A 24009-nucleotide genomic window follows, 5' to 3' on the forward strand; every position below is an offset into this window, starting at 1 on the left:
GTCATAATTTTCCACTGATCAAATTATCTGGATTGATTAAAATATGCTGCCTTGATAGGCTATAATGTGAATTCTGGGTTTGTTACTGGACCATTTGAGATTGGTATAGGCAGTTAAAATTTTTTGTTTACCAACATGGTGGCCTTAGAATGTGGGTGATTTTGAGGGGAAAAAAGAATGATTTCAGCCAATTTTAGTGCCCAGCCGCAGTCATACCTTTTAAACTTCCAGGCAGCCTACTCTATAGAATATGATTATTAAGATTTAATGTAGGTGGGTTTGAAACATATGCCCAGGTAAGCGCCACCAAACCTGCTGGCCTCACTGCATTCTATTCCGTCCACCTTGTTTTCCAACAGCCCTATCGGCCACAGCATCTGCCATTTTTTCTTTCAGAGTGTAAACCTGGTTACATCCAGTGTAAACGTGTCATATGTGCTAAGGGCTTCCAGAGGTGCTCTGAATCGGCCAGAGAAAGTTCCTGACACATTATATGAGCTTAATATACATGTAGCAGCAGAACCACTTGCCTGTGCAGGTGGATATTTTAAAGGGAGGAATAAAGCCATATTTTTTTAAAAACTTTGTATACATATTCAAGCATTTGCTAATATGTTCATTAACATTACCAAAGATGTAATTCTAGTGTTTTCTTCATAGAAAGATTTATGATAATATGATATAGTAAAGTGCTGTATATTAAAAGATGCTTTATCATTATCACATTGTATCTGTGAAACACCCTCCGAGGAAGAGATAATTAGCCTTAGAAATAAATTTTAAATGATTGAACAGTAACGTTAGATTTTTTATTCTGATTCATTACACCTTAAAACCACCGGAATCTTTTCTAAGTGTGTCTCTTCCCACTCCCACTTTACTGGTATGTTTAGAATCCCATTTAGCGTCACTAAGAGTTAAAAACGTAGGTAAAACTCTCCCTAGCCTGACAATGTGTTTTCTTTAGAAAGACCCTCAAAAGATTCTGTAATCTCCCTTGATGGATATTAAGTGGATCACTGGTCAATTTATATCTGTTTTGTGAAGACATAGAAAGTTGATAAGGGGCATTCTATTTAATGATTAACTTGATGATTCCCTTATAAAACTGAGTATTTGTATGTCTCAACTATTTAAGGCAACGTTTTCCATAAAAGTGCATATAAAAATGAGGCAATTTGAAATTCAGGGCTTATATTTGTTTTTACAAAGTTGAGTAATAAGTTCTTTTTAGCTATTCTAACACACACTGATTGCTCCTTTTTCTTAACTCACATCGTTCTTAAAAGAGCACTGTTCAGTTTAGCATTTAATGTTTCCTCACTTTGTAAAAATGTATTTGGGTGTCTTGGTTCCCTACCTCAGTGGAGATGACCATGTCACATATTTCTTTTAAGTTTAATAATGTGAGAAAAGAGAACTCAAATGGTACATTAAAAAAAATGTTTTCCCAGTTAATGTTGCGATATTTCCGGACTGCTCTTCATGAATCCCTAATACATGGGCAGAATCTTCTTTTTCTTTTCTCACATGTCTGACTTTACTTTTACTTTGGAATTAGTGATCCTGTTACTTTAGAATTAGTTTGATCCATGATTTAAAGTTTGCTTATTAATTTACATAGAATGTTACTGATAACAACATTAGCTTAATCCAGTAATGATTATAGAGCTCCTGTTATATATGTGGCATCACACCTGGCATTGATGGTATGAAGATGAACTAGACATAGATCCCACTCTCAAGTAGCTTAAAAGATTTAAAAATACAAAATTGTTATAAGAAGCTTTAAAGAAATCTGGTTAAGATTCTTCTTGTATTGGCCTTTCTCACCTCCTGAGATGACCCACACTCCGTCTGGGGAGTGTGTTTCTCTCTGAATAAATCCGCTTCTTGCCTATCACTTTGTCTCTCACTGAATTCTTTCTGTGATGAGACATCAAGAACCTGAGCTTCATTAAGTCCTGACACCAGCTAGACCAACTCCCGCTCATCGTCAACACCATTGGGGACGCCTTCTGTGCTGTTTCTTAGCAACAGCTTTTTGGGCACTATCATCTGGTTGGGAGACTGCCTTGGAAGGGATAACATTTAAAATCGATCCAGGACTTCTACTCCTGAATACATACTTCAGAGAAACTGACACAGGAACACAAAGAGACAGAGACATCTGTGAAGGTATTCCCTGCAGCACAGTTTGCAATACCCCAGAAGTGGAAACAACTGTCTATCAAACAACAAATAGAGTACTATGATATTAGTTAAAAAAAAAAAAAAATTCTTCTTGTGTAACATTTACTAACCTGTCATCTTCACCACTTTCTGTTTTATTATGTGAACATAAAAATAAGCTGTAAAATATGTATAATAAGATGGATGCATAGGAGCTTGTCCTAATTTTGCCATTTCCCTTGTTGTTGGTGGTAGACTCGTTACATTAGGATTGATGGAAGTGTCCCATCTTCAGAAAGAATACATCTGGTTAATCAGTTTCAAAAGGATCCTGAGACTCGTGTGGCTATTCTAAGCATTCAGGCTGCTGGTCAGGTAAGAAGTTTCAGGTCTAAATTTGATAATGAATTGTTGAGATGATAAAAATGTCAAGATGATTAACCATAACTATAACTTTATATCTGGTGTGATAAATATTCATTCTACTTTGGAGAGTGCTAGAAAGTGTAACAGAAGGAGACCTCAACACCTCTGACTAAGCTTCCTAAATTTTCAAGGAGATAATTTCCTAAAAGAATATAGCTAGTGTGATTATAATACTTTTCCATGATCTTTTCCTTCCTTTGAATTTGCGTAGACTCTTCTCATCCCTTTCTTTATAGCACTTATCTTTGGTTGTTTTCATCAGAGTCTGTGAGGCAAGGTGGCCTGAGGGAAAAGAACTCTTCTGTCTTTCTGAACTTTTCATAGAGTGCCCTTGGTTTGTCCTTTAGAGTTAGGTTTGGCTGTAAGTAAATGAAAACCCAAATTAAGAATGACTTAAATCACAAAGTTTTATTCTCTGATATAGGCAGTCTAAGGCTAGCATGGTAGTTTCTTAGCACTTAGGCCCCTTCTGGTTTTCTGCTTTACCACTCCTAGCAGATATCTCTTTTTTTTTTAATTTAATTTAATTTTTTTTATACAGCAGGTTCTTATTTGTCATCCATTTTATACACATCAGTGTATACATATCAATCCCAATCGCCCAATTCATCACACCACCATCCCCACCCCCCGCGGCTTTCCCCCCTTGGTGTCCATACGTTTGTTCTCTACATGTGTGTCTCAATTTCTGCCCTGCAGACCGGTTCATCTGTACCAATTTTCTAGGTTCCACATACATGCGTTAATATACGATATTTGTTTTCCACTTTCTGACTTAACTTCACTCTCTGTGACAGTCTCTAGGTCCATCCACGTCTCTACAAATGACCCAATTTCATTCCCTTTTATGGCTGAGTAATATTCCATTGTATATATGTACCACATCTTGTTTATCCATTTGTCTGTCGATGGGCATTTAGGTTGTTTCCATCTAAGAGGGCTGCTAGAGCTTATCCATCACATCTACGATCCAGGCAGTTGACTGGAGAAAGGCATGCTGTATCTCACTGGCCTGCAGTTAGTCCCAGGGCCACAACTAACTTCAAGGGAAGTTGGAGAAAGTAACCGTTATTCCAATTAGTCATATTAAACATCAGGTGTCACATTACAAAGGAATAAGAAAAGAATAGATATTAGTCTCTGCCACCCTGTGTAAGAGGGGATCCTGCTGGATGTCTTTCCTACTAACATTCTAAAATATTTTGATGTAAACGTCTAAGCCAGGATATTTAACATAGGGAAAAGTAATTGAGCATATTGCTGTTAAATATCCAACCTGCTATATGGCATATCTGGCAGCTTCTGTGGATTCCGGAATCTGGACCAGGGCCAAAGTTCTCCTTTTACCCAGCTAACTGATGTATATAAAACTGTATATATGGTGAGAATCCATGAGGATGAAGAAGTTCTAGAACTAACTCACTAGGAGTTCTAGCCAAAAGGAGGGTTGTCTCAACACTTTCCTCATGTTGGATTAAATTTCCAGTAATCTAGTTTTATATCTGTTAGAATATTTCAGCCATAGAGAATATCATCAAAAAGAGCTTAAAAGTAGAAATGGAATACTGATAGCTCAGGAGAAGATAAGTAGGAGGAAGCTGGGCAGGAGAGTCTTGGAGTGGCCTGATAAAAGACTTTCTGAAATTAAGATTTTGCAAGGCACTCACATTTTATTCAAGGCTGTATTCCTGAAGACCTTGTATAGTTCAAAACTCATATACTTGAATACTAATATCTTCATAGCAATAAAGGAAGGTATTGTAGAAAGGGCTTTGTTTTGGAGGTTTGTGACTCTTCCATTGTAATTTAGTAGCATCTTTTTTTTTTTTTTTTTTTTGGCCATGCAGCGCCACAGGTAGGATCTTAGTTCCCCGACCAGGGATCGAACCCACGCCCCTGCAGTGGAAGCACGGAATTTTAATCACTTACTGCCAGGGAAGCCCAATTTAGTATCATCTTTGTGTGACGTTGATCCTGCCAACATCAACGTGGATTCTTGTATGGTCCTATGATACTTGTTACACACTTAAAGGTGTCCATCTTTAAATATCAATACTACTTAATTTTTCTGCATTATCTCTCAATGTGTGGCATTTTATATCCTAAACAGCAGCACAGTTTAGCATGGTGTGTATTTGACTCTCTCCATGTTTTTATTACTTCTACGTTCAGCTTGAGAACTGGTGCCGCCATTTAATGAATGCTAGTATGAAGGTATGTGATATAAAAATACTTCAAGTTAAAATAACAGCACAGCAGTCACAACAGTCACTTATTGAAGTTCCAGTACACGTGAACAACAGCATAGATTGGATTAGATGACACTTCGAAAGTATAGTAGGTATTTCTGACTACCTAATATCACTTACCACTATGTAGCAATAGCGTAATTATGGTCCACATTTCGCTTGGCCTATCCACTTTAAAGTCATGCATTTTTTGACACATTTTTAGTTTGAGGAGATTTGCATTATTTCATATATTAATTGTAAAACAAGACTTAGTTAATATTTTTAATGTTACACTATTTCAAACTGATATAAAATGCAATTGCACAAAAATGCAGTTGTGTTTTATACATCAAGATACAAGTCAGTAAATGTCAGAGTCTTTGGGATGCAACATGAGAAATTCCATAGAAAGAAAAGAGTGTGACTGTAGACATGATTTTCTTGCTTTATAGAACAGCAGTATGAATTAAATGAATAGAGGATGTCATTGCTGTCATAGTTGCCATGGATACCATGTGTTAGAAATTATATTCTCATTTATAATATATTTTATTAGATTTTCCAGTGGTAATGTGAATCCAGTCTTCATCAGAGGTTAAAGTGATTTTGTTTATATATGTATCCATTAAACTGACTTTTGAAATATTGAAGTACCTTTTAAATGTGTTCTTTGTAGTTCACCTGGCTATCTTGCAATAAGCAGTCTTCATTTGCCTTTCATGAATTAAATTTTCTTAATTTGGCTTAAAATGAAAGACTCATTTGTTTTTAAGTCCTTCAGTGTTCTCTTGTCCATTGAACATACTCAAAAGACTTTATTATATATGGCTCTATGCTAAATTCTCAGTTTATTTGCATCTCAGTTTCTTTATTTTGCTTAGGGTTTGACATTTACTGCTGCAAGTCATGTTGTATTTGCTGAGTTGTATTGGGACCCTGGACACATAAAACAAGCAGAAGACCGTGCTCACCGGATTGGACAGTGCAGTTCTGTGAATATTCACTACCTTATTGCAAATGGGACTCTAGACACCCTTATGTGGGGAATGTTGAATCGCAAGGTAAAGCTTGAATTTAAACCAGGTTACCACTTACTCATTATTACCCATAGCCTGCATGAGTTAAGAGGCTGAGCTTTAGTGTTTTCAGGCAAAGGATATCGAAGTACACTAAGATATTGATGTTGATAGGGACCAAGTCCAGAAAAGGCTTTAATTGGTAGTACTCTACCTGCTATCCTCAGTAATGAGAGACAGACATGAATTTATGTGTGTTCCTATTGTCTTCCAAGCCCTTCTTCTACCATTTTAGCAGCTAGGGGAGGAAGAGCTAGTAAGGAACTAAAATGCTTTCAAACCCCTTAGCTTTTTGTGAGCTAAGAATAAACCCTTTTTCAACAGGATTCTTGAGTTCCGGGCTAAATTTTGGACAGAGGACAGCCTGTACCCGGATTCTAGCAAAGGTATTAGGGATGTTGCTTGCTCCGTCCACTCAGCTGTCTCTTCTCCCCAACCTTGAGGGATGTTTATAGAAAGGACTTGACTAAGGTCTAGAGGATGGCTTTCAAGCACTGAGTATAGATATTCAAAATGGCCAATCATATGTATGTTCAATTTCAAAGTTTATAAATATTAGAATAAAAGTTTTTATGAGAAAAGCAAATAGTATAGCTTCTCTAGTTAACCTTTTCCTCATTAAGCATAGGAATCATTGACTTGGCAATTTGGTTGTAATTATAAATAATTATATTACTAAAGCCCTTGATAAGTTGAAACAGTAAGATTTTCTTTATTGGATTGCTTGTGATTTAAATGCAAAATCAAGTTACTACTTAGTAAATGTCAGCTGTGAGGTGACCTGTTGTAAAATTCATATATTTTATCATCTTACAGGCTCAGGTTACAGGGAGCACACTGAATGGTAGGAAGGAAAAACTTAAGGCTGAAGAGGGTGATAAGGAAAAATGGGATTTCCTGCAGTTTGCTGAAGCTTGGACTCCAAATGAAAAGTCTGAAGAGCTCAGGAATGAAATGTTGTTCACTCATGTAAGATTATATGACATTCTTTTCAATTGTTTTTAATATATAACTTCATCATATATTGTTTTAAATAGCAATTTTCAATCGTTCATGCTATTGAAAAGCCTCCACATAAAGATGGAAAAACTCTAAGAACTAAAAGATGACTTTGATTATAAGGAAGCTGTAACAGTGGCTTGTATCTTCCAACAGTTATAGATCAGTGCTTACTGTTCATGTCCTTAGAAAAACAAGCTAACTAGAATCCAGCCTTAAGAAGAAAATATGGGAGACTATCTCTGTGACCCTGAGGGTAGGGAAAGATGTATTAAATTTGCCACAAAAAGTAACATACACAAGTCACATAGTCAGTAAAGATATTTGCATTACAGTGTCCAAAGTATATAAAGAATTTATACAATTCAATTAGTAAAGCAAACAAGCCAACAGAAAAATAGGCAAACAATGTGAGCATCAGAGGAGACCAGAATAGAAAAAAACATGAAAAGAAACTAGCTTCACCAAAATAAGACAAATTCATAAAGGTACCCTTTTCTCTTTACAATTAGTATGTAATCTATGGTGTGATACTTTGAGATCACGTGACTATCCTGTTCCCCAAACTTTCACACAGTGGTTTTAGCATTCATTGATCTTTGCCTGAACCAGTTTTGAAATAGTGTTTTTTCCAATTCCATCATTGCTTCTTTATTTATTAGCTGTTCTGTGAAGAAAAGCTTCTCATTTAAAAAAAAAAATCATTATGAACTTGGGGATTCTATTATTATTATTTAGTGTGTTATAATCTTTGCCTTTTTTTTTTTTTAAAGATCTGGTTAGTGGAAGCTCCTTTATTTTATTTTATGTTTTGGTTTGGGTTTTTTTGTTGCTGTTTTTGGGGTTTTTCTATTGAAGTATAGTTGATTTACAATATTGTGTTAGTTTCAGGTCTAAAGCAAAGTGATTCAGCTATATATATACATATATATATATATATATGTATATATATATATTCAGATTATTTTCCATTATAGGATCTTACAAGATATTGAATATAGTTCCCTGTGTTATACAGTAGGATCTTGTTGTTTATCTGTTTTATGTATAGTAGTTTGTATCTGTTAATCCCATACTCCTAATTTATCCCTCCCCTCCCTCCCTTTCCCCTTTGGTATTCATAAGTTTGTTTTCTATCTGTGAGTCTGTTTCTGTTTTACAAATAAGTTCAATTGTATTATATTTTAAATTCTACATATAAGTGATAATCATATGATACTTGTCTTTCTCTGTCTGGCTTACTTCACTTAGTATGATAATCTCTAGGTTTATCCATGTTGCTGCAAATGGCATTATTTCATTCTTTTATGTCTGAGTAGTATTCCACTGTGTGTGTTTGTGTGTGTGTGTGTGTATGCCACAATTTCACCTGTCAGTGGGTATTTAGGTTGCTTCCATGTCTTGGCTATTGTAAGTAGTGCTGCAGTGAACATTGGGGTGCATGTATCTTTTTGAATTAGAGTTTTCTCCAGATATATACCCAGGAGTGGGATTGCTGGATCATATGACAACTCTATTTTTAGTTTTTTGAGGAACCTCCATACTGTTTTCCATAGTGGCTGCACCAATTTATACTCCCGCCAACAGTATAGGAGGGTTCCCTTTTCTCCACACCCACTCCAGCATTATTTGTGTGTGTGTATATATATGTATTATTTGTGTGACATATATATATACCACATATAAGTGATATCATATGATATTTGTCTCTCTCTATCTGACTTACTTCACTTACTCTGATAATCTATCCATGTTGCTAAAAATGGCATTATTTCATTCTTTTTTTTCATTTTTAATATGGCTGAGTGATACTCCATTGTATATTTATACCACATCTTCTTAAACATGGGCATTTGGATTGCTTCTGTGTCTTGGCTCTTATAAATAGTGCTTCTTTGAACATTGGAGTACATTATCTTTTCCAATTAGAGTTTTCATCTTTTCCAGATATATGCCTGGGAGTGGGATTGCAGGATTTCTTATTTGTTGACTTTTTAATGATGGTCATTCTCACTGGTGTGAGGTGGTACCTCATTCCTACAACCAAACAATTCCATTGCTAGGGATATATTCTCCTGCATGTGTATAAGGGTACATGTATAAGGATGTGTACCAAGTCATTTTTTAGAATGCAGAAAATTGGAAACAACCAAAATGCCTTTCAGTAGGAGAATGGCTACATAAATTGTCATAAGATACTACTTAGAAGTTAACATGAATGAATTAGGTTTATATGCATTAACATGATCAGATTTTGAAAACATAATGTTAGTTTTTTAAATGCAGAGCATACACACAAATATTATGTATTTATGAATACATATATATGTAATGATATATATAAACAAAGATTGGAAGAATACATAATAAATTTATTGCCTCTGGAAGAGGAGGAGAATGGGTCTGAGGAAGACTAAAATGTGGTAGCAGCTTTATCAGAAATATTTTTTTTCTTTCATTTTAAAAAAGTATCAGAAGTAACTATTACAATATTAGTACTTATAAATTTTGAGTGGTGGGTATATGGATATTTGTTATATTCTCTGTACAGTAACAGATGCTTTTTGGAGGCCATATATAAACTGAATAAGAAATAATAGAGAAGCTTATAGTCATTCAAACTGTCTGCTTTTTTTCCTAGCCCTTCTGGAGCAATATAGTATGAGAGTTATGGGGAGTTTAATTTTAATTTTTGAAAGAATGGATCAGATATTATAGGAATGAAATTGAAGTCTGTACACATTTTCTCATAATGCAAAATTAAAATTTTAATGTCAAGTTTAGTTCCATAAAAACATGTTTTTTATGTGGAATCTTACTAAGTTTCCTATGTATCCTATTTGGAGGGCTAGTATATTTTTCTTTTCTAGAACACTAGAATGCCATTCTGTCAAATTTGCTAAAAAAATAGAAGAATTATTTCTAAGACATTTTTCTTTTATTTTAAAAACTTTTCTTTTAGTAGTGCTTATTATATTATATTTTGGTCTATAAAAATCAATAGATATCATAGGTATTTAAAAAATATAACTAAAACCATGACTTGTAGCTGTTCTTTCTCTAAAATTCCCTGTTGAACTATGTCTAAGTTAGTTTCTAACATAAATATTAAGAACTTGAAACACATCTTCCCACATTTATACATGTTTATTGTTTTTAAGTGTCTCTGAAGAAAAGTGTATATCTGTGTGCAAAGTTTAAAAAAAAATTGCCTAGTCATCCTTACCAAATCTTGCTTTCCTGAATTAGGTGTTTATCTTTCATAGTTCAGTGTGTTACCTTGCACAGATTTCTCAGTGCATGTCTTTTACACAGATGGTTTTATATAAACTGGAATCTTGTAATGTGGAGACCATTTGTTCAGTTTGCTTTGTTTTGCTTTGTATTTGTTTTTGTTTCTTTGTTTGTTGGCCAGGATGTGAAGTGTGTTTTAAAGGACCTTAGGTGAGGTTGCTGCTCATCGGTTTTTGTCTTTATACCCTCCAGCTTCATGCATCTTAAGAAATGTTCAATTTGTTGAGAGGTTCTAAGGAAATTTAACCAACATGTTTTTCTTCTGAATGTTGCCAGAATTTCAGCATTTCCTATGGGAATTTTTCTATCTATAATGATGTCTTTCAGATCCTTTTTTAAAGCCTTTAAAAAAAAATTGCCTACATTTAGCATTTTTAGGATACTTCCAATTTTGCCGATTAAACTTTGCCAAATTAACTAATTTTGCCCATTGTCATCAAAAACTTGTTTAACTAAAATGTTGATAACAGTTCTAATTGGATGGTTTTTAACAGCTTATGAATATTTCTGTAGTGTCAGCATTTTAAGGAACGTTCACTTTATCTCTGTCCCGGCATCTGGCTGCTGCAGCTGGAGGTTAGAGCTGGGGCAAAGAAGAGAGACCTTCCAAGGCCAGAGGAACAGACTATGTGTTAGTCAGTGCATGGCTCAGCCCAGGCCGTCAGCTCTAGAGAAAGAGAGACCAGGAGGCTCAAACAGGAGGAGACCAGGGTGCAGAGAGTGAGCCTGCAGGGCAGGGAGAGGATGAACTGAGGCAGAAAGAGTCAGGAGACTCCAGGTCCCTGGGTCCCTAGTTCCCCATAGTCTTCTTAACCCTCCCAGTATCATCACATTCAAAATGCTGTGGACTCTATAAATGATTTTTTAGAAGGCCAATAAATGTGGTAAATTTGGCAAGTTGGTCTTCAGTGAATTGGGTTTCAGGTGGATTGACTTTCAGCATATGGGCTTTTGGCAAATTGTTTTCTGTGAATTAACCTAGAGCTAATATTAGTATGATTATGGGTCCTGGGGACAGAGAGACCTCTGGTTAGGAAGAAGAGAAGGAGGATGAGAGAATATTTTCCTGAAAAAAATTTTTATATTAGTTTTGCTCTTTCTTGCCTTCTTTCTCCCCTGGGGTTCATTCCAGAGCAGCATTATTTTTGTCTCCCTCCTCTCTTAATCAGAATTCTCTGTCTGTCACATAACTCAGCTAATTTATCGGGATTAAAAAATGTATGGAACTGGGGCTAGTACTCTACCAGTATATATGGATATAGGTGTACTGGCTATTAAATGTTAAGTATTTTGGTAACGGTCCATAGCCACTTCTTCAGTCCCTTCACTGTACTCCCTCACCCCACCGCTAGGGCCTCCTGGACCTCCTTGTTATCCTGCACAGCATGGGCCTCTAGGAGTCTGGTTCATACCCCTGCTGTAGCTGTTGCTAAGTATTTAAATAACACCCTGCATGGAATTAATCCACACAAATGTATGAGTAACAGTTCTTTACCGATCCTAGATATATTTACATTTTTAAAGCAGTTATTTATTAACCCAAATGAAGCTCAAATTGAAGTCCAACTCAAATGAAAAGAAATAATTCCACCACCACAAGGAAAGCCTAGGTGGCTATCCCTTCAGTAACCAGTCCCGCCTGGGAGTCCATCACCAGGGTGACTGTCTCAGATGCAATCCACTCAAGCTTCTTCCTTTATTCTGCGTTTGAATGTGCATGGCTTCTAAGTACTCTTGGTTTTGCAGTGTTTTGATTTTCCTACATTGGCTTCCATGGAGTGATAAAGTAGGGCATCTCCAGATGGAAGGAGAGAAAGGTATGAGCTATATTATTCTATATTGTCATTTCCAAGTAACTACAGGCTGTTTCTGAATAAAATAGAATGAGTGGAGTATTCAAATAGGAAGCCTGCCTCTCTAATTTTCATTTTTTCCTGCCATCATCTCAGGGGTATCCCTTCTTTTAGCTATAGCTGTGGGAAATTGGGCCCTTCCGTTAACCTCTTTAGGACCTTTTCCGGTCCTCTTTTGGCCCATAATGGATAAGAGCCAGCAGCAGCATTTATGCAGCCATTTAAGTCCCTAGATCACTAGATGGCTTCTGAGGTCCCTTTCATTTATTTTATATATATATAAAATAATGTATCTGAAGAGAAATTTGGTGTGTAAGAGATTCATAGATAAGCAAAAGAAAGGACTCTAACCTAATATGGGTAACAAGTCCAGCTCCTGCGTAGGATAAATCTTCTTTCTGCTTGGTTTCTCTTCTCCAAATCTCGCTGAGCCAGAGCTGCTTCCATTTCATTACTTCAGACAGTAGTTCTCTTTCCATTTTGGAACAGATCTCTGGATAGTTCCCAAATTTAGCCACACTGTGGTCTCTGCTTTCCCTCAGCAGTTGTTTTCATTTTTGTAGGCTTTTAGTTCAATTATCTCCCGATTTTCCTTTCTTCTCACTAGCCTCTCCCTGGTTGTCTCATCTTCCTTTCCTTGTGGTAGTACTTACATCTTTGACCTGGCTCACACCCTGCCTTTTCTCTGTCATAATCATTCTTAAGTCCCCTGGTCTGCTGTCCTCAAGGCCACCTAGAACATTCTTCACCCAAAGCAAATTTACATTTGAAACACCGTATTTGCATTAAAAATATACGGGATGATTACTGGTCTGCTGAAAAAAAAATTCTGTGTAGTTGAAAATGAACTCTTTTTTTTTTAAATGTATTTATTTTATTTATTTTTGACTGCATTGGGTCTTTGTTGCTGTGCGCGGGCTTTCTCTAGTTGTGGCGAGTGGGGGCTACTCTTCATTGCAGTGCATGGGCTTCTCATTGAGGTGGCTTCTCTTGTTGCAGAGCACAGGCTCTAGGCACGCGGGATTCAGTAGTTGTGGCACATGGGCTTAGTTGCTCCATGGCATGTGGCATCTTCCCAGAGCAGGGCTCGAACCCATGTCCCCTGCATTGGCAGGCGGATTCTTAACCACTGCGCCACCAGGGAAGTCCCTGAAAATGAGAACTCTTAAGCACGCTGTGAAATTTAAAAATATGCCCCAAAACTTCAAAAATAAGCTTTACATTTTTTATTAAATGCCAGCATTGTACAAAATGTTTGTTTTGTTGTGAGCTAAGAAGTGCAAATAAGAAATTGTCTCATACATATAAAAAATAACCTTGTTTCCCACATATTGTCTACTTTAAAAAACAGTGAAAGCAAAAAGAAAGTTGACCACAGGAGCTCTATATTCATGAAGTATAAATCATTCTTATCCCAAATCTCTTGTTTCTCAGTATGCTAAAACACTACTTTCTTGAAGGTAACACATCTTAAATTAGAATATTTATTTAATATATATTTTAGAATTCAAACCATTATGTAAACATGATGTAATTAGTTTGCATAATTGCCTAATAATAAGAACAAGAGGGTAGCCTCATTGTTATGGATAGAGACATAAATATCTCTGTCACAGCTTACATCATATAGTGCTATTATTAGGCATTTTTCTTGTTTACCTTTATGACTTCATTTCACTCAGTGAAAATAATTAACATGTACTGAGTATTCCCCATAGCCACTGTGCCAAGCCCTTAACACTCATGACCTTATTTAACCTTCACAGCTACACCATAAGGCAGATACTGTTACCATGCCCCCACTAAAGCTCAGGAAGATTAAATTGCCTGCCCAAGTTCATACAGCCAGTAAGTAGCAGAGTTGGGATTTGAACTCAGGCCTTTTTGCTGCAAAGTCTACCTTCATAACCTTGCCAAACTATACTAGATGCATTAGAGTTAGCCCATTGTGGCTTAACAGTTATCTGTGGAATGAAAAGAACATTGAAAAACTTCAGTTTGGTTAGCTAGTGTTTATGGGATGTTTACTACTGTTACGGACCAGGGTTCTTGGCCTCCTTAATCAATAGAAATTGATCAGAGGCCAGACAAGAAATTCAGGCAAGGCTCTATTGGGGCCCCTGCTGCAGCACGGGGGGAGCGGGAACAAGCAACAGCTTCCCTTGCTTGCTTGCTCGCTCAGGGGGAGTGAGCTGGATCCTTATGTGGGGTGAAGGTAGGGGTGTGCCCAGGGGTCAGGCCGGAGTGGGGGCTTCGGTAGTCTGCCCACCCCTTCGGTGGTGTTTTGTGTAGGGAGCATGTGCAGTCGCTGCTTTTGCTCCCAACCCCCTGCTTTTGCTCCCGGCTCTTCAGAAGTGGCAGTTGGGCTTTTTGGTCTTTTTGCATCTTGGTGTCCATAATTTGCCCCAACTGCCATGCACACAGTTATTTTTAGTTTCTTATAGTTTCTTTGTATTTTGTTGCTGGAGGAAACGTTTGTTCAGGTGCAAGCATTGCAGCAAAGGGTCCCAGGTCCCATGTCCCAGCCTGTCTTACTATGTATAGGGTATTCAAAGATTATTCATTATATAAACAGTTATTAAGATTATTATGTATAATTCTTTCACGTTGCTGTACAGCAGAAACTAACACAACATTGTAGGGACTTCCCTGGTGGTCCAGTGGGTAAGACTCCAAGCTCCCAGTGCAGCGGGCCCAGATTCGATCCCTGGTCGGGGAATTAGTTCCCACATGCATGCCTCAACTAAAGATCCCACATGCCACAACAAAGATCCCGCATGCCACAACTAAGAGCCGGCACAGCCAAGAGAAAGAAAGAATCATCTTTCTCAAAAAAAAGAAAGGAAAGAAACTAACACAACATTGTAAGTCAACTATACTCCAATAAAAATTAATTTTAAAAAAGATTATATGAAATGCAAATCAAAACCACAAGGAGATACCACTTCACACCCACTAGAATGACTAAAATTAAAAAGACAGACAACATGTATTGGCACAGATGCAGAGAAATTAGAACATTTATACACTGCTGGCAGGAATGGAAAATGGTGCAGCCATTTTGAAAAACAGCCTGACAGTTTTTTAAAATGTAAAAACACAGATTTAATGTATGACTCAGCAATTCTGTACTCCTAAGGGAGTTGGAAACATATGTCCACATAAAACCTAGTACATAAATGTCATAGCAGCATGCCTCATAATAGCTAAAAAATTGAGAACAGTCCAAATGTCTATCAGTTGATGAACGGATAAACAAAATATGGTATGTGTATATATATATATATATATATCCATACAATGGAATATTATTCAGCCATAAAAAGGAGTGAAGTTCTGATGCATGCTGCAACATAGATGAATCCTGAAAACGTTTTGCTAAGTGAAAGAAGACAGACACAAAAGGCCACATGTTGTTTGGTTCCATTTATATTTAGTGGCCAGAATAGGCAAGTACATAGAGATATAAAGTAGATTAGTGGTTGCCAGGGGCTTGAGGGAGGGAGGGATGGGAAGAGGCTGCTTACTTGGTATGGGGTTTCTTTTTGAGGGTGATGGAAGTGTTTTACAATTAAACAGTGGTGATGGTTACATAATTATACAAAAGGCCCTGAATTAGACACTTTAAAAGAGTGAATTTTATAGTATATAAATAGATTACATCTCACTAAAGCTGTTATTTTCTTTTTTTCTGTTTTTCTTTTTTCTTTTTTTTGGCTGTACCACACTGCAAGCAGGATCTTAGTTCCCTGACCAGGGATCAGACCCGTGCCCCTTGCAGTGGAAGCGCCACGTCTTAACTACTGGACCGCCAGGGAAGTCCCTAAAGCTGTTATTTTAAAAAGACTATATGCTAGGTGCAAAGATAAGGAAAACAGCTAACTTTATTTTGGAGCTTACTCTGTAACTGGGAGAGATGATCATAAGCGAATCATTTTAATGCAATATAATAAATGTGAAAATAGAGATATATAACCAGGCTCTGGAAACATAGGATAGAATAAATAAATACTTGGGGCATGTGGGAAAGTTTCCCTTGAAAAACATCAGAGCTGGATTATGAAGAATGAGTTCAAAAGGAGTGGGTCCTGGTTCAGGCAGAGGGACCACCAAAAGCATGCCCCAAAGCCCAGTGATAGGAACAGACGTCCTGGGAATGGGAATTCCATGCAAATGTGTGAGTGCAGGGCACACTGAGAAGTGAGTCAAAGGAGAGGAAGCCTGAACCTTTGGCACCAATCAGATGGAGTGGAGCCCACGCATGCCATGCCAAGAAGTTGCACTGTATCCTAGGGAAGTAGTGTAGTGTCATCAGAGGCTTTTAAGCAGATAAATAGCATGGTCAGATTTCTGCTTTCTCAAGGTGCTCCTCGTGGCAGTGTGGGAAATGAATGGGAGGGAGAAGGGACAGAGGTTCTTGGAGGCAGCGGGATCTGGGGAATGGATTTCTTCTGCCCTCCCTCCCATCCAGTTTGAACCTGTGGTAAAGGGATTTTCTGTTTCCACTCCTCAGGGGTTTCTCCCCAACCCCAGAGGAGGAGTTGTTAATCTAATTTTTTTCAGCCTGAGAACTTGGGCCACAGTTCAGGGCTAGTGCTTCACAGAGGCATGCTTCTCCTGTACTATGTCTCCACCGGAAGCAGGCCCTGTAGTCTTCTCTGTTCGATTTGGGGTGAGAAGTAGGAAGTCCCATTATGGCCTTGGGTTCTGGTTGGTTTTTTTAATATACCTTTTACCAAATTTTACTTGGGTGCTTTTAGGCACTTACAGGTTTATTACTAAAGCCAGTTCCTTTTTTTTTTTTTTTTTTTTTTGCTGTACGTGGGCCTCTCACTGCCGTGGCCCCTCCCGTTGCGGAGCACAGGCTCCGGACGCACAGGCTCAGCGGCCATGGCTCACGGGCCCAGCCGCTCCGCGGCATGTGGGATCTTCCCGGACCAGGGCATGAACCAGTGTCCCCTGCATCGGCAGGTGGACTCTCAACCACTGCGCCACCAGGGAAGCCCCAGCCAGTTCCTTTTTATTCATAAGGCTATTACTATATAAAAGTCTCCTTTGTCAGGGATTCCCAACCGGGGTATGGGGCACTAAACTCCACCCTGAACTCCTAACAGTGGTAGTAGGAATAGAGATAGAAAAATGCCAGACATTTCAGAGGTAGAATCATCATAGTGAGGCCTAGGAGGTACCTGTCTAACAGCAGCAGGTACAGGAGGAGTAGAAGGGATTGAAGCAGGCATTTAAGGGAGATGCCATAACCAGAGGCATGCCAGTAGGTAAGGGCAGGACAAATGGAAGCCATAGGAAGTGATCCAGTTTAGTCTAAAACTGGAGAATCCATAGCAGAGGACTTCATATTAATTTGGTAAACAGTGAAGAGCAAAGAGATTGTGATGGTAGAAGGTGAGCAGGCTTACGGGCAGAGTGAAGACCCCGCTCAGGCCCCCTGGAGTTTGAGGAGCCTCTGAACCACTCAGCTGATGTCTGTGAGGCATTTGGAGGTCAGGCCTAGAGCTTAGGAGAGAGATTATGGCACGTCGGCCCTGATGAATTTACCCCTGTCCGTCATGTTCTAGTGATCCGTGCACTGTGTTATATGTAATATTTTGCTGTGAATTCTAATTGCCCTTATTGAGGTGGCTGTTACCAAAGACATTTGCCTGCACTGCTTTTTTTTTTTAATTGATTAATTTATTTATTTTTGGCTGTGTTGGGTCTTCATTGCCGTGTGCGGGCTTCTCATTGCAGTAGCTTCTCTTGTCGCGGAGCACAGGCTCTAGGCGCACTAGGGCTTCAGTAGTTGTGGCATGCGGGCTCAGAGCTCTAGAGCACAGGCTCAGTAGTTGTAGCGCACGGGCTTAGTTGCTCCGCAGCATGTGAGATCTTCCCGGACCAGGGCTCGAACCCGTGTCCCCTACATTGGCAGGCAGATTTTTAACCACTGCACCACCAGGGAAGCCCAGCCTACACTGCTTTTGATGTCATCTTTAAAAATAAGTAATAACATTTTCTTTTTTACCACTTTGGTTTTTTAACCAGAGTGTTGTTTTATTTTGTTTGCTTTGTTTTCTCTATGCCCACAGAGAAAAACTTGTTGTGCCTAAGAGTGGATCACTGCCAAAATTTTATTTAATTAGTACACGGGGATGGACATTGTGTGAAATCTGAAAAAGTCATTTCTTTTTTAGGAGAATTTAAATTCATTTTTCAGTTAGATGACTGAAACCCTACTTTTGTCACTGTATATCCCCTGGCTTGTTTAAATGTTAGTGAAGCCTTTTTACTTCCAGTTCCAATCATCAGTCGCCTGCCATTCAAGAGACCCGCAAGATGTCCCAGTCACCCATTTGTAAACGGTGGTTTTGTTAATTCTTTGGGGAACAGGAGAGGAAAGACATGAGGCAGTACTGGTTTCTCCCAGAGCTGCCCTTTGATCAAAGTCTATTAAACCCGACACCAGTGCTCTTGTTGGTGGCGTGTGCTGCACTGGAATGGCACCAGGCTTTGAAGTGTTTTATTGTGTTTTATGAGTTTAACCAGATTTCCTTTTCCTCTCCTTCAGTTCTAATAACAGACTTTTAATCCTATCATCATGGCTAGGGGATTTGTCTCTAAAGAGCAGTTGTTTACCATGGTGCAAAACAGAGCAAATGTATTAGGTCCCTGAACCTTTCAAATAAACACACGCATTTTGCCACCTTAAGCATTTTGCAGTTTTTATTCCCAGCACTTCTCACCAAAAGCAATATTTCTTCTTTTGCTTTTCAAAAACAGTATTGAACAAAAGACAGGAACACAGTAACTGAGTGTCAGCTGTATAACTGAGGGCAGGAATATGTTCTTCCATTTTCTACATTTCTTATTACACAGGCATGTTGACTTAACTGTATTTTCTCCAAAGCCTTGTGATAAAAATCACTATAATCTTAGATTGCTCCTCTTATTTAGAAGCACGTACTTTTAAGTTCCTTATTCATCACACATTAAAAGGGTCACTTAATACAGTTTCTTTACAAATAGTCATGATTTACTGTAAGATTTATTGTAAGATAATTTACAAATATCTTGCTATCTTTAGTAATTTAACCAATGGACCAACAGTTTCTTCTGACAAGGACAGCAGTAAGCTAAAAACAAAATCAGCTGGCTGAATCGTCTTTGCCTCTTGTCTGAGGATGAAACTCGATTTTCATTAGTCCAGAGCTGCGGCACCGGAGATGATTTCATTCAGCTCCTTGGTGATGACAGCTTGGCGGGTGTGAGCTGGATGGACAATTTCAGGGGTTTCTCAGGCACACTGAAGGCCTCTTGTGAGAGGCCTATGGATCCCAAGTTAAGAACTCCTATTCAGTAAACCTTTTAACCCTTCTCTGTTCCCACCTAATGCATGTAATTATCGTCAGGCTGTGTCCCAGAGATTTTCTCACCTATTTCTCTGTCAGTCATAGCCGTTGAATGTCAGAGAAACCTAACCAACCAACTTCCTGCCTGACTGCTCAGAGGCTTCAATCTAAAAACATACAACTGATAATATAGACCAGGTTTCTAATTGATTATCTCAAAGGAAGTCTTTATTATTCCTGTTAGGCCTTATGCTTCTGCCAGCCCTGTGGCCGGGGCACTAACTCGTAAGGTCCACTACCTGTAACCACATTCATCATTGTGCAGTTTAGCCATCATAACATTAAAGTCTACTGATTAATCTTGTCCTCTCCTTTTTCTAAAATTATACCTCAAGTGTATCCTTTGGTTCCCAAAATTATATAAAATGATCCCCTTTCCACCCACGGCTCCTTTTCTGTATTTTATATTCTCCAGTCTCACTTTATTTTTACCCAAGCAGCCATGATTTCAAAATTGCCCCCATACTGGCTACTCCCAGGCACTGTAAGTTAACCCTTGTTGTGGTGGAGGTATACATCAATTTCTGATTGCTGTCAGTCACTGCTAACCTTTACTCTCAACCTGCTTCTGATACATAATGGGAGTTTCTCAAATGCTGATTTCTAAAATTAGTCACTGCTTACATAGTAAATGAAGTTATTTTTAAAACGGCTTAATTAAATAGCTTAATTAAAGAGGTCAGCTGTAAGACCTGATATTTTAAGGCCCTGAGAATTTTTTTTAAGATTTCTTAGGTTTCGGGGAGGGTTGTTTTTTTATAAACAAATCTGAAATAATCTTTTTAATTTTTATTTTTTGGTGGCAGGGAGATGGAGGGATTAAAACGTTTTGGACAGCTGGAAACAAATCCTTTAAAATGTAGCATGGGACAAAAGATGCTGATGTTATTTAAACATTATTCAGCATAGGTGAAAGTGGCCTGCTTTATATATTTTATTTATTTTACTTTTTGTATTCTTTGTTTTTGACATTTTATTCATTTATTTCGCTGTTTTACTTGTTCCTCTTTAAAAAGCATATCTAGGAGAAGGGCCAGTGGAGGGAGTGGGGTAAGGCAGTAAATTGAAAATAAACATATTAACTGGAAGACTCCATTATCAATGGTGAAATCCTTAGCACCCTTCTCCTGATCAGCCTCCAGGTCACTGGTAGCCAGCATTGTATCCTTCTGGCAGGAGATTGAAGGACTCCTTTCTGGAGAAATTGACTGGACCCAAAAAAGACTATGGAGCCTGAAAGGGACCCCCTGACAAACAGTCACTGATGACCTTTAGTGAGGTCCCCCACTTGGAATTTCCAATGGCATTTTAGTGTCTTATTCTTAAATGTGAATGGACAGTGAAGGCCACCAAGTTTGGAGGAAATCCTCTCATGGGTGATGCAAAGACAAAAATAAGCATGCAAGACAAGAAAGGATACAAAAGAAGCAGAGATGGTGTAATGAGCTGAAGTAAACAAACAAAGAGCCTTTCATTGATATTCACAGAGAAGTAAAAGAAATTACTGCACCCAAGAAACAAGAACAAGGAAAGGGAAAAATCAGAGAACGAGGAAAAGCTCTTAGAAATTGAACTTGTAATATCAGAAAATAATAATCTGACAAGGATGGAAAGGAAGATAATGAGGAAATCACACAAAAAGTAAAACAAAGAGAAATGGAAAAGTGTGCAAAAAAGTGAAGAAGATCAAATGATCAGTTCAGAAGATTTTGCCTAATAGGAATTCCAGAAAGAAAAGACAGAGACAACAGAGGAAGACAAAATAATATAAGAAAATCTCCCAGATCTGAAGGACATGGGTTTTTCTGATTGAAATGCTCCCTGAGTACCTAGGATAATGAATGGAAACCAAAACACAGGCACACTAAAGCCATTACTCTCCTGGCTTTTCTACCCTTCTTACTGTTCCTTCTGTTCCCTTCCTCAGTATCTCTTCCTCCTCATTCCACCCTTAATGTCCCTCTGCTCATGTCCATGACTTTTACCTTTTCTTACTTCCTCCTCCCTTTGTTCATGACATCCAGGCCTCTGACTATAACCACCTCTGTATGTCAGTGGTTCCCACACGTGCAAATCCAGGTGTCTCTTTCCCTTGAACTCTGGACCTGCTTCCTGGAACTCGCTACCCTGGCACACACCAGTCCTCACACATGTCTAAAAATGAACTTTTATTTCCTTACCTCTTCTCTTTTTGTCTTCTAATGAGCCCATTTATCTTCCTATATTCCCTGTTACAGTAACTGAAAATGTCATCCCTACAGTGGAGTCCGAGTATCACTGTGGTCCCCTCCATCTTCCTCACCCCTCGCGTTCAATCAGTATGTCCTACTCGATCTACTTGGTGATAAGCCCCGTGTGTCCTAAGTTCCTAGGCAACCCTCCTATTCCTTCATTCTTATGTATGAGGTCATTGGAAATTTGAGGAGGAAATCTGTGGCATGAAAAATGTGAACAAAAATAAACTAATACAAGAATTGATCATAGAGATAACTTTTTAAAAACTAATTCATAGTTTTAGATTTGAGGTGATATTGCAAATATAAATAAAATCAGAATACTATTTAAAAAAAAAGGAACAAGAAGGAACTTCTAGATATTAGAGGGAATTCCCAGTGGTTAGGACTCAGCGCTTTCACTACCTGGGCCCAGGGTTCAGTCCCTGGTCGGGGAACTAGGAATCCTGCAAGCCACGCACTGCAGCCAAAACAAACAAAAAACAAAACAAAAAAAGAACACAGATGTTAAAAATATGACTGCCAAACTAAAATAATGTTATGGAAGGGCTGGAAGATAAAATAGAGCTAAACGCCAAGAGTTTAGAGGGTAAAAAGACAAAAGGAAGGAAAATATGAGAACAAAAGATGGCATAAATATCTAGGTTCAACATTCTGCTAACAGGAATTCCAGAAAAAGATAAAAGAGAAAATGAAGAGGAAGAAACTATCAAGGAAGAATAGACGTTTCTAAGAACTAAAGATGATCAATACTATACAAAATTAATAAGGTGTTCAGGGTGCTGGGCAGAAAGCATATAGATATAGATGACACAGATAGAGATATATAGACACTGATCATTGTGAAATTTTAGAATACCAGGGATAAAAAGGCCCCAGAAGCCTCTAAAATGAAGAAAGAGTTTGCAGCCTACAAAGGAACATTGTCAGTATCATCAGATGTTGGAAGAAATAGAGCAATGTCTTTAAAGATTTTGAAGAATTGTATGCCCAACAAAACTACTGAGAGTTAGGGCAAAATCAGGTCATTCATTTCCAGACATGCACAGGGACTCAGAAAGTTAACCTGTCTTGTAAAATCATTGTGGTTTAACTAGAAATAGCCGGTAGAATTTGTTCACATTTGCTGAACATTTGCCAATATTTTCAAAATTCTGTAAGCTCTCTTTGCAGTCCTATTATATGGAATAGAACATTCTCTTTAGATACATAACTCTCTTTGTATCCTCGTTACTTTTTTAACACCAAACTCCATTAGTCTGATAATCTCTCTGCTTTCCTCCACCCTTTCTTAGAATTTCCCTTGTGCATTGTTTTAAAAATCTTGTCTTATTGATTTCATTCTTTATATTTTAATCTAAATTCTGTAACTTCCACAACTTATTAGATAACTTTTTAATAGTATATGAGAATATATAAATAACAGTCATATAAAATCAAAGTTGTACATTATTGGGGGGTGGTACCTTTTTTCCTATAATATATGTTTTAATTTTACCAATATGGGAACAACATAAATATTCCTTCTTTTCTTACCTTTTTAACCTTTTTTGAAATTAAAAAAATTGTGATTATATATAATCGTAAAATTTGCCATCTTAACCATTTTTAGTGTATTATTCAGTGACATTAATTACATTCACAATGTTGTGCAACCATCACCACTATTTTCAAAACTTTTTTATTACCCCAAACAGAGACTCTGTAACCATTTAGCAATAACTCCCTGTTTCCCTTTCTCACAGCTCCCGGTAACCACTAATCCTTCTGTCTCCATTAATTGGCTAAATCTTTCTTATGCAACACTACTAAGAAAGAAAGATAAGATTTATTATGTAAACTATCTCTTTGCAGTATTTGGATGTCATTATCTATAGTGTCTATCTCTGTAATCTATTGTGGCATAACAAATTACCCCAAAACTTAGTGCCTTAAAACGACAATAGTTATGTATTATTTCTCATGGTTTCTGTGGATAAGGAATTCAACCAGGGTGCAATGGAGATGACGTATCTGCTCCATGAGGACTGGGACCTTTGCTGGAAGATCCCAAGACTGGGAGCAGGAAACATCTGAAAGCCTCTTCACTCCCATGTCTGATAATTGATGCTGGCTGTCACCTAGGGGCCTACATGGGGCTGTCAGGTTGAATACCCATACATGGTTTCTCCATGTGGCCTGGGCTTCCCCACAACATGCTGGCTATGTTTCAAAGGCTAGTGTCCCTGCCAAAAGATATAGAGAAGAAGAGACAGACAGAGTGCCAGCAGCCACGTTAGCTTCTAGAACCTAGCCTCAAAAGTCACACAGTGATACTTTCA

General features: G+C 38.0%; 1 protein-coding gene across 5 annotated transcripts in view; it reads left to right on the forward strand.

Annotated features, from left to right (window-relative positions):
* ZRANB3 (zinc finger RANBP2-type containing 3) overlaps positions 1–24009 on the forward strand; it is a 261611-nt gene that overhangs the window by 209517 nt on the left and 28085 nt on the right. For 4 of the 5 annotated variants that reach the window (XM_060302499.1, XM_060302502.1, XM_060302500.1 and 1 more), the window contains 4 exons: positions 2428–2547; positions 4771–4812; positions 5711–5890; positions 6722–6874. In XM_060302499.1, the coding sequence (XP_060158482.1) occupies positions 2428–2547; positions 4771–4812; positions 5711–5890; positions 6722–6874 (495 nt within the window). The remainder of the gene's footprint in view (positions 1–2427; positions 2548–4770; positions 4813–5710; positions 5891–6721; positions 6875–24009) is intronic. The other variant, XM_030883073.2, reaches the window with a different exon arrangement.

Source organism: Globicephala melas, chromosome 7, assembly GCF_963455315.2.
Source record: "Globicephala melas chromosome 7, mGloMel1.2, whole genome shotgun sequence".
Taxonomy (NCBI): Eukaryota; Metazoa; Chordata; class Mammalia; order Artiodactyla; family Delphinidae; genus Globicephala; species Globicephala melas.